At 44.4% G+C, this 11,614-nt stretch overlaps 1 protein-coding gene across 1 annotated transcript; it reads right to left on the minus strand.

Moving 5' to 3' along the window:
* On the minus strand, positions 1–10,913 carry ghitm (growth hormone inducible transmembrane protein). The gene is made up of 9 exons (XM_066664532.1): positions 10,800–10,913; positions 8,512–8,669; positions 7,944–8,046; positions 6,833–6,944; positions 4,896–5,037; positions 4,496–4,604; positions 3,455–3,643; positions 2,412–2,583; positions 1–586 (listed from the first exon to the last, which is right to left on the minus strand). The coding sequence occupies exons 2-9, from the start codon at positions 8,638–8,640 to the stop codon at positions 499–501; spliced, it is 1,044 nt and encodes a 347-aa protein (XP_066520629.1). The 5' UTR covers positions 8,641–8,669; positions 10,800–10,913; the 3' UTR covers positions 1–498.
* Positions 10,914–11,614: the final 701 nt, after the last annotated feature.

The following is an 11,614-nucleotide window of genomic DNA, read 5'->3' on the forward strand; positions in this document are numbered from 1 at the left end:
TGAGTTTATTGTTTATTGAACAGAACAGAAGTGTTAAGTATAAATGCACAGACATCACCCCCAGCTTCATCACCTCCTCTGGACCACAGAGTGCCTCAATACAGAGTCGACTGGAAGGAGGAGCAACATCTACAGCAGCTTCACCCCGATCTCTTAAAATAAATAGATACTGCATCCACTGCTTTAACTTTTATCACAGTGAGACGACGGCTGCAACGTGCCCCCACTCTAATGTACGTCGACTGATGGAAAGCCAAGCAAAGCTTTAAGAATTCAGAGCTGAGAGGGATGACTCCCCTTCGGACCCGACCCCTGCACGTCCTCCTCGGTAAAGCACATCATCTCCAACATCTTCAGCTGGATCTGCCTTCAAACGACGTTTCTGTTAAACAGTTAAAACTAAAAGAACGAGTTTGATTCAGTTTGGTTTTAACCCTCTCCCCTTCAAACAGTTCGTAAATCCACCTCAGATCCACATCCTCCTCCTCCTCCACTCCATTACTTCCGCTTCCCTCCACCGCCGTTGGCTAGAATCATCACCATCCTCATGAAGATGTTGAGCGTGTCCATGTAAATTCCCATACACCTGCGACACGAGAAACACATAAAAAAAAGTTATATCAGCTTCAACACACTGTGCTCTGATGTGAAAGTGGGTTTACAGGCTAAGCACCAGCTCCATGAAAGTGTCAAACAATAAATACAGTGGAGTTTGAGTTCCTAACTTGTGTTTATTGATCCTCAGAAAACATGTTATTTCTTACTAATTCAAGGAATAAGGTGTCAACCCCAACGGTGTTGGGAAACTCTAATAGGCGTCTTGCCTGTGACGTAGATGGTGGACAACAACTCTAGAAGCTGCACTTAATTTAATGCAAAATGAGGAAAAGGTGTGTTGTTTTTGGCTGCAATCATTCAATGTACAGTGGGACATCTGTGAACAAATGGCCCAAAGATCCCAAAATATCCAGAAAATGGACTAAATTTGTCCACTTTAAATGGGCACTTTGGACAGGACCATCCGCTCACTCCGTTATCTGTAGCTCATTTCACTGGCGCTTTTCCAACAATATGGGCATGTAAGGACACCAACGAAAGGTGTTCAAGAGCCTCTGTAACATGGAGGTAAACAGGGTAAGGACACTCACTTCGCCTGTTTTAGTTGGTGTTAGTTAACGTTAGCTTGACTCGCTAAACTCGGTGGCTCAGATTATACTCGGCTACGTAGCTGCATTACGGAGGTTTATAGTGTCGGATGAATTCGAGTTCGACTTCGATCACATTTACAAGAATAACGGTACCTCTACATTTGAGTTTAGATTATTGCTAGGCTATTGTCATGAATAATGTTGGTTATTTAGCTAGATACTGTCATAACAGTCAGTCATAACGGTGTTTTACCGCGGCGTTGTTCAGCTGTTGTCCACCAGTGACGTCACGGTTGCGTTCAAGAATTTCCGTAGCGAGCTCGGGTTTTTCCGTCAATTTAATAAAATTGTCAGTTTTAAAGCAAATTAAGCTGCTATTTTCATTTTAATTCATACTTATATCTGTCAGTAACTACAATAATGTGAAATATTCATGGAGGTCCATTAAGTGGTGCTTAGCCTTTAAAAGGGACATGTTTCACAGTGTGTGGGTTGGTGGGCTCCAGATCCCCTCTGTAATGTAACAAGACCACCCAGTCAGTTTTCTGTGCGATGCCTAATGCTAACCATACACTAGAAGACTCTGAAAAGGCTTTAAAAAGATTCAAATGTGACTCCCTCTCACATCTAAAGACAATGTCAGGGTTTGACAGGAAATTTTTGGTGTGACATAAGTCTGAAATGACAGGATAAAACGAGGCGTTCTAATTCTGCTTCACTTCTGACGTCAAGTGCAGAGACTTTAGAATGGCCCCGCCCCCTCGTCTGAGGCCGTTTTCACATTTGAACTCCGGAAAATATCCAGAGGGCAGAGGGTGTCTGTGTGAGATGGCAATGTTTGTGTGGTTCACACAGGGGCTCACTCAGACTTTACACAGACTCTGTACATTGGGGCTGACACGATACCGTTTGGGTAATGTCTGGGTTCGCACACACAGCTGAACATTTCTGGGTGACTGTGTAAGTGTGAAAGGAGCTTGAGTCTCGAATCACGGCACAGGACCAGCGTTTACGTGACAGGGCAAAAAAAGAAAAAGAGCCCAGAACAGTACTCACTCACGGAAAAAGGGCATAATATTTCCCCTTGTTTCCTCATGATTCTGACCATCTCATAGCTATGATCATGGCCTTTAAAGCCCATTAAATAAATAAATCACACTGTATATTTGCTACTCTACGTAACAGAATTGTCATTGTTCATGTGCAGTAGGCACCTCCTCCTGTTCAGTGTGGTGCTGGGAGCGGACGCTGATGAAGACTTACGCGTTGATGGGGTCATATCTTTGCACTGCGTACAGTGGGTGTGTCTCTGCGCGTTTGATGACTTTCTGAGTGTCGTAGAGCAGAAACATGCTGAAGAGGATGAGACCACCGTACACGGCTACGGAGTACAGACCCGCTCCGAACGGAGAGGTGCGCGGCAGGAACATGGAGCCTGGTCGGAAACACAGAGACACGGCGAGGCTTTAGACAAACACAGAAAATAACATTTGTTCTGAATCACAGCGTGGTCTGGACGTTACTCTTGTGTTTGCTCACGTGAGAAAAGGTTGAAGTCACGTGGCGTGATGTGAGCAGGTCTCTGAAGCACAACATTAAACAGCAGTGCAATCAAACGGCATTAACCCACGTATAACAGAGGACAACACACACTGTAGCAAACAGCGAATGCGCACACACACCTCCCCACACACTCACATGGAGCAGAGGTCTCTCTCTCTCTCTCTCTCTCTCTCTCTCCCTCCCTCCCTCCCTCCCTCCCTCCGGTGTTGCTCTTTAAGATGGAGCATGAAAATCTTGCACCAACTGTTTCCAGAGTTTGAGATACTCCCTTTAGATTCACTCTTTAAAGATGATTCACAACATAAAATCATCACGCAAACAACAATATTTCCACGTAAACTATTCAAGAAATAATTAACATTACACTTTATTTGCTTTCAATTAGGAATGCAGGATTAGAATTCACAGATGTTTTTTGCTGCATGCAAAACCCCCAAGTTATTATTTATCAGTGTGTAGATGTTTTAGATGTAAATTAAAGTGCATTTAGATCCTATTTAAATCCTGCTGCTACTCCTTCAAGTGTTGTACCTTGATCATAAAGATCGTGATAAACGCCTACTTTCAGTTTAACTGTGTTAAATGTATTGGTCACAAATGTTAAAAGCCTGTTTTGTTTGTTCAACAGCAAAATTATTTTAATTGTGACTTTGACAAAATGCTGTTTGAATATAAACTGGACCCAAAAAGTCTGCCCCCGGCATCAGCCAAAAACTCACAATTAACAGAAGATTAATACAAACCCAGAGAGGAGGCGAAGACCACCCCAAAGCCCACGGCGAGAGGTCCCCCCATGTTCAGGAACTTCTCACTGGGAGCACACATGGCCACAGTGGACAGTCCTCCCACGATCCCTGCTGTGTACCAGGCCGCTCGCACCATCAGCGGACCACCCAACAGGGTCAGGGGGGCGATAACAGCTCCCATCACACCTACACACACACACACACACACACACAATCTTATACAAAGCCGATACAGATTAAACAATGTTAAAAGTTATTACGTGTTTTGTTTAAAAATGGTCCTTACTTCAGTTCCTCATTCTAATTAAATATATATTAGTCTTACAGACAATATTATATAATAAAGTTAACACCTGAAAAGCCTGCAGTCTAAGGGATTCATTTACTATTTCATTATATTTAAAGAAATATCAATAACGTGACACTCATCTGCTGGACTTTTTATGAAAAATAAATAAATAAAATAAAGTGCTCGGTGCATGTTCACATTAATGTGTGAATCTGGAGCCCACCAACACACACACTGAGATACAGAACACGTGGGATAAAAAGCGACAAGTGCGGAGACTTTAGAATTCACTCCGCCCACTCATCTGAGCCTGTCCAATCACAGCGCTGGACCCGTGTTTATGAGAGAAAGAGAACAGAGCGAAAACAGCTATAAACCAGAGATTCTGCTCCTATCACAAATTATGGGGGCTTTCAAAAAGGTGCTGGAGGTCTGAAAGCAGAACTGGGACACACTCTGGTCACATCCACCTCGACTGTGAAAATGATCATCACTAAGACTACATTAGGGCCCTTCTCTCGCCCAAAACCCTGGACCCTCTACAACAGCTTAATGATGTACCAACACCAATATGTTGTGGAAAGGACAGTGAAAACACTGAGGCATGGGCCTCTACAAACCTTTCCAATACACCACTGCCACCCAGTGGACTAACGCTGTACTACAAGGCAGTACCACTCGATGCTGCGGTGGAGCAGATTCAGCCGTCTCCAGTGTAAACGTGGGGTTTGAGGTGTAGGTGCGTTTACCTGCGTGCAGCATCCAGGCCAGGTGTTTGGGAACAGGACTGTGTTCATAGGAGATCGATCTCACCAGCATCCCAGCTCCAATCATCGCAGCAAACGTCGCACCAATGGCCTTCAAACAGAACACAACGTCACTGGCACTGCACTTTAATGCTGTGGCTGATCAATGCTATATAAATTATGATATGAAAACAGAGATTCACTGCACGATCATAAATCATGGGTCTGATGCTCTATTTTCTATAATTAAGGATTTAAAAGATTAGTTCTGCCTCAAAGAGCAAAATATATGGTTTATATTGTAAACCAAACACTGCTAAAACTGTTCTGGTGTCAGATTTTAGTTAAAAACAAAGCCATATATATTTATTAAAAAAATCAAGCACAGTTTTGAGTTTGTTACCAGCCAGGATCCTCTCATCATGAGCCCCATCAGAGCTGGAGTCCTGCTGACAGCCAGAGCGGACAGAGCGGTCAGACCCACGCTTCCAGCAAAGTACATGTAAGTGGAGTGGATCCGGTCCTTCACGTACTGGGGCCAGATCCTGAGAGACAACAAGAGCAGGACGTCAGACGCCTTCAGTGTGAACAGCTCAGTCAGTGACTTTGTTCCAGTTCAGTACTCCAGCACCACTCTACTGTGTGTGTGGGTGTGTGTGTGTGTGTGTGTGGGGCCACTCTAGTCCCAGAACAAACCATTTTATTAAACCAGAGTGTAACAAGGTCAATACAATATCTCTGACACATCCAGGCCACTAGGTGTCAGTGTAATGGCTGTTGATAGTTACATGAAGAAGACTAAGTGGAGGAAATTACACATTCATAAATTTCAAAACTTGAATCATTAAAAAGGGCGGCACGGTGGAGCAGCAGGTAGTGTCGCAGTCACACAGCTCCAGGGACCTGGAGGTTGTGGGTTTGATTCCCACTCCGGGTGACTGTCTGTGAGGAGTGTGGTGTGTTCTCCCCGTGTCTGTGTGGGTTTCCTCCGGGTGACTGTCTGTGAGGAGTGTGGTGTGTTCTCCCCGTGTCTGTGTGGGTTTCCTCCGGGTGACTGTCTGTGAGGAGTGTGGTGTGTTCTCCCTGTGTCTGTGTGGGTTTCCTCCGGGTGACTGTCTGTGAGGAGTGTGGTGTGTTCTCCCTGTGTCTGTGTGGGTTTCCTCCGGGTGACTGACTGTGAGGAGTGTGGTGTGTGCTCTCTGTGTCCGCGTGGGTTTCCTCCCACAGTCCAAAAAAAACACACGTTGGTAGGTGGATTGGCAACTCAAAAGTGTCCGTAGGTTTGAGTGTGTGAGTGAATGTGTGAGTGTGTGTTGCCCTGTGAAGGACTGGCGCCCCCTCCAGGGTGTATTCCCACCTTGCGCCCAATGATTCCAGGTAGGCTCTGGACCCACCGCGACCCTGAACTGGATAAGGGTTACAGATAATGAATGAATTAATAAATGAATTATTAAAATTCACTGGGGAATCCAGGCAATATATTTGTCCAGGAGTGTGTGTGTGTGTGTTCACTGTTCCTTATCACTCAATGGTGATTAATGCATGTTGGTCAGATAAAGCACAATTACATATTTTCCCCTAGTCATTTAGCCCTATTACTTCTATAACCTGGAAATGTAGGTGTAGATTTGCTCCTGACATTGGTGGGGACCTATGAAAATAATTTTTCTCACTTTTGACCCCTGTGTGTCACCCACGCTGCACCTGAGTCTCGCAGTAATACTGTCTTATGACTGGAACATTTCCTTCCAGTCTTGTTGCTGCTCACAACCAAACTCCAGAGATTCAGCAGATAACTGACAGCAGGGAAAGGCACAGCCAATCACAGTGGCCATGTGTGTTACAGGGAGGGAGGACTCCTGAGAACGTGATTTAACCCTTTCTGCACCTCTAGGTTAATTAGACGTTGACAGATATATAATTGTTCCGCTGGTGGGAACAATTCAATAATCACTGGCTATTGGCGGGGACACGTCACCTCCGTCCATGCTAATTCTACACCCTTGAATGTAGTTGTGCAGCTGTAATTCAGAATGAATACTGGGGCTGTTCATCCATTAGCAGTTCTCTCAGAGTGACACAGAGTTTACTGGCTCAGGATGTTTGCAGCAACGTGCTGATGTCATCCTCCTCTCACACTGCAGACGCTTTACTCTGAGCTGAAAACTATGGGACTATTTAATCCTTTTATCTTTAGCCTTTGTTCCTTGTGAGATGGAAAAGTATTAAAAGCACAAAGAAATGCTGCGAGTGATAGAACCCCGTCTGTTCTTCAACTCCAGAAAACCCCTTTCAGGGACACGGTGAAGAGAAATTGGAATGTTGCTCAGGTTCTCTTACATAGATTTCTCTATCGCTCCGATCTCGCTGGACATGCCCAGGCCGTAATAACACAGAGCCCCCAGCCCGACCGCCGCGCCTCCAGCCAGAAGAATCCTCCCCATGTTATCAACTGAGAGAGAGAGAGAGAGAGAGAGAGAGAGAGAAAGAGAGAGAGAGAGAGAGAGAATAAAAATTAGAGATTTTGTAGGAGGGAAAATATGGAGAGGGAGAGAGAGAGAGAGAGAGAGAGAGAGAGAGAGAGAGAGAGAGAGAGAGAGAGAGAGAGAGAGAATAAAAATTAGAGATTTTGTAGGAGGGAAAATATGGAGAGGGAGAGAGAGAGAGAGAGAGAGAGAGAGCAAGATAGAGAAAATTGGGGGAGAGAGAGAGAGAGAGAGAGCAAGATAGAGAAAATTGGGGAAGAGAGTAAGAGAGAGAGAGAGAGAGAGAGAGAGAGAGAGAGAGCAAGATAGAGAAAATTGGGGAAGAGAGAGAGAGAGAGAGAGAGAGAGAGAGAGAGAGAGAGCAAGATAGAGAAAATTGGGGAGGGGAGGAGAGAGAGAGAGAGAGAGAGAGAGAGAGAGAGAGAGGAGAGAGATAATGGGGGAGAGAATATAAACAAGAGATTTGGTGGAAGAGAGAAAATAGAGGAGAGCGAGAGAGAGAGAGAGAGAGAGAGAAAGGTGGAGGAGAAAAAAAAAACAGCCACAAGAGGGAAAGGGGGAGCGAAAATGGTTGAGGGAGAGATGGAGAGAGTGAGAGAGATACAGCAGAAGTAAAGTAGAGGAGATAAAAGGAGTAAATTAGAAAAGGAAGGAAGTGAAAAAAAATTAAGGGGGAATAAAATAAAAAAAAAAATGTATTTTTCAATTTAAAAAAAAAAAAAGAGAGAAGGGGAAGGAGAGAGAAAGAGGGGGTGAAAGAAAAAAAAAGAGTAAGGGGCAGGGCGTGATTAGTGAAGTTCTACGTTTAAACTCAATCTGCACCATTCTGTGTAATGTTTACTGCATTAATGATCAGTGACAATGATCCAAAACATTAGCACCACCCTCCACTGCCCGTGCACAGAGAACACACTCAGATCTACCACAAGGACATTTCTAGGAGACACAGTAAGAGATCGGCTCACTTTTAATGGCTGTGTCGGTGGCCGGCTCGAAGGCTGCCTCCTGCAGCTGGTCTCTGGACGCTTTGCTCCGCCGCAGTCCAAACCTGGCCCTGCTGGAGAAACCCTGACAAGAAACAAGACACGTTTTTACTGCACGACCCTCCAAACAGAGATATTAGAGTTATGACAGAGAGAAAATAAAAGTGGGGGCCCACATCCAGGCCCCAGGAACACAAGGGGGGGGGGGGGGGTTCCTATCCTACTAGACAAGCTACATAGTGTAGTTTCTGCTGTGCTGAGCCCAGAGTAGCAATGACTGAGGGTCTAATCCCCTGTTACAGCTCAGTTTAGCATCACAATGTTTTTGAAGCTGTAACTTTAAGGTGAAAATACTACACATTGTTGCTTTATTATTTACAGCAGTGTTTTAGTGCTTTGGACTTAAATTGGGCAAAACATCCACATGAAAAGCATCTCCGTCCGACTTTTCAAATAAACATAATAATAAAAAACAAGCAGTTCTTAGTTAAAAGACGTGTGCATTGTTGTTATATTCAGACTGAATGAGGTGCAGGATCCTGTTCCTCACCTGCTGAGGTTTCAGGAGCGGGGGGCAGGATTTGAGGGAGCTCCTCAGTGCGGCGGGGCTGGGGGTCAGCACTGACCGCAACCCGACCACAGGGAGAGTCCTCACACACGCCAGCCTCGCCACCAACATCTTTACGGCTCTGCAGTGGACACCTACGTCTAAAGAGGTAAAGAGAATCACACACTGTTCAGCTCTAACTCCACGGCCCTTAGTGAGAGTTTAACCACTTCAGAACATCACGGAAATATCACTGTCAAGGGTTATACCAGGAATCAGGAGGAAACTGGGAAGGGACACAAAAACACATATATATTTGATTGCAAACATTGTTGAGACGTTTCATAGATCTCCTCTGCTCTAGAGGCCACTGTACACTGACCACGCCGCGCCACACAGCGCCCCAATTCTACATCGAACTGAGAACACCAATTAACATTCTATACCAATATCCTGTTCAACTTCAACCAGGATTAATGATGCGTGCATTTGCTTTTAACACTTTTCCTTTATGAAGTCATTTAGGATCATACTTTAGTGACTGTATCAGGGACTTTTCACTAACTCCCTGTTTTCTAACTAAAAGATACCACAGGTCCAATATCCAGTTCCATGGATATGAGCTGTATGCATTTTATTTAAAATTTTATTTTAAGGAACCAATAGGTAACTATTTTCTCCAACTTTGTTTGCAGGGAGTCGGTTAAAAGCTAAAATATTATCCTGTGTGTCTGTGAGGAGTGTGGTGTGTTCTCTCTGTGTCTGCGTGGGTTTCCTCCGGGTGACTGTCTGTGAGGAGTGTGGTGTGTTCTCTCTGTGTCTGCGTGGGTTTCCTCCGGGTGACTGTCTGTGAGGAGTGTGGTGTGTTCTCTCTGTGTCTGCGTGGGTTTCCTCCGGGTGACTGTCTGTGAGGAGTGTGGTGTGTTCTCTCTGTGTCTGCGTGGGTTTCCTCCGGGTGACTTTCTGTGAGGAGTGTGGTGTGTTCTCTCTGTGTCTGCGTGGGTTTCCTCCCAGTCCAAAAACACACGTTGGTAGGTGGACTGGCGACTTAAAAAGTGTCCGTAGGTGTGAGTGTGTGAGTGAATGTGTGAGTGTGTGTGTTGCCCTGTGAAGGACTGGCGCCCCCTCCAGGGTGTATTCCCGCCTTGCACCCACCATGACCCTGAAATGGATAAGCGGTTACAGATCATGAATGAACATCCTGGAATAACTTTGTCTTTCTGTATTTTATAAATCTGTAAATCAGAATTCACCCCCGAATTCCCATAATCGGTTCATCCCTACCTTGCTGAAAGATACAAGCTGAAAAAGCCTAGGCTTTGTACATTTCAGGCCATATGTGATCTACTGTGACTCAATATGGCTTTAATAAACTGTGGTAATAGTGAAAAACACTGCTGAGACTCGCTGAATGGTGCTTGGAGTTGCTGAACACCACACATCTACTTAACTGTGTGGCGGCCTTATCCCTAACCTTAACGTTACCTTACTCTAACCCTCAACTTAAACACATATTCCCCTTTAAATCCATTGATTTAGGCTGTGGGGAGTAGCTTGTGGACCCCACATCGACAAGAAATGTTTTACCCACTATCTGATGTAGCCTAATTCAGGTAACTACACATACAATGACTGGGCATTTCTTCTGAAAGGCACTGAACCTAAAATGTGATTATTGCACCCTTCGCCCAAACTACTGAACCATGTCCAGGGGTTTGAGCCTGAGCCAGTACGAGGTCGCTCTGTGGATCTTGGGTCTGAGTTGTCAGAGCTGCTCTGGACAGCGATAACAGACTTAACTTTTTAAAATCCCTGCATTATTCTGAGTAATAACACAGCAGCCGTTGATCCTAACATCCCCCACACAAAATAACCCAGAGAAAAAAATGTCCAGTGTTTATTTGGCTTGTTTTCTGAACAAAACGTATCACTAAATGCAGAAACGTAAAAATGCCGCCTGATTTAATGCTAAACTCGAATTTCTCCTCACAATTTAGAGCCATATTCTACTAAATAAAGGTAAACGCAGCTGTTAAGGCCTAAACTGCAGTGAGGAGATTTAACAGTCGGATATTAGAGAGATTATTAGTTGTTAATCGCTGCGTTATTTACTCCTGACCCGAGCCGTGTTGACCATGTAGCTGCGGTTAGCAAACGGCTAAAAAGGCTGTTCCTCCGCCGCTGTGTGCATTAACCTGCTGCGGGGCTGGGGGTCTCCAAGGCGAGGGGCTGCGGGGTGTTAAAAGTGTTGAAAGCCGCTGTAAAACCCAGTTAAAGTCGCTGAAACTCACCTGAACTCTAGAGCCTCGCTACTTCTGTCACCTTCGGAGAAAACTACGTCACAACCTTCCGGAGGTTTCTGAAGTGTGTCGGGAGTTACATCAGAGCGCGCTTTGCATTGTGGGATTTGTAGTTCATTAATCGAACTAAACGACTACAAAAAGTAAATAATTGTTCATTTTTATTTGTTTTTATTTAGTATTCATTTAAATTCGTTTTATTTGTATTGATTCTACTTATTATTTTTTAACAATTATAATACATTTATATAATTTATTTTTAATTCTGCAACTGTTGTAAGTTACAAATGCCGATAAAAATTCTAAACAAAACTGAGTAAAAGTAATAAATATAGGGACAATATTCTGGAGGTAAAATATCTTTCAGATTTTTTATTTTATTTGATTTTTATTTTTAAATTTATTTATTTTTGTTTTTGTGGTTAAAAAAAAATAAAGTTAACTCTGTGCCGAGTTGCTGAGTATGAACATCCTCAATTAACTTAATTATACTCTATTCGCTTCTATTCGTTCTGTCTCTGATGCCCTCTAGTGGCTCTCTAAGACACTGCAGAATTCTCTCCATATAACAAAATGAAAAGGAAACGGGCGTGGTCTGCCTCAGCTTGTACGACAGTGATTGGTGGAGGGCTGTAGTACCCGCTCACGTCATCACGCTTTAGTTGTGCTCCTGTCCTGCTCCGGAGTCCTCGCCAGAGCGGAGATGCTGGAGGAGAGCCGCGGGTCTCTGTCAGAACAGCGTCACCTACCCCCTGCTCCTGAGGCTGGGAGCAATGTCAGAGCCCTGTTCTCAGACCCCCTGCTCT

The sequence above is a fragment of the Hoplias malabaricus genome, chromosome 3 (genome assembly GCF_029633855.1).
Source record: "Hoplias malabaricus isolate fHopMal1 chromosome 3, fHopMal1.hap1, whole genome shotgun sequence".
Taxonomy (NCBI): Eukaryota; Metazoa; Chordata; class Actinopteri; order Characiformes; family Erythrinidae; genus Hoplias; species Hoplias malabaricus.

Bases quoted from the DNA above. Each gene is read 5' to 3' on its own strand.
- ghitm (XM_066664532.1), bottom strand. From the start codon at position 8,640: ATGTTGGTGGCGAGGCTGGCGTGTGTGAGGACTCTCCCTGTGGTCGGG. The intron at 6,945-7,943 runs GTGAGCCGATCT...TCTCTCTCTCAG, and splicing joins CACCGACACAGCCATTAAAA to TTGATAACATGGGGAGGATT. The intron at 2,584-3,454 runs GTTTGTATTAAT...GTTTCCGACCAG, and splicing joins GGTCTTCGCCTCCTCTCTGG to GCTCCATGTTCCTGCCGCGC.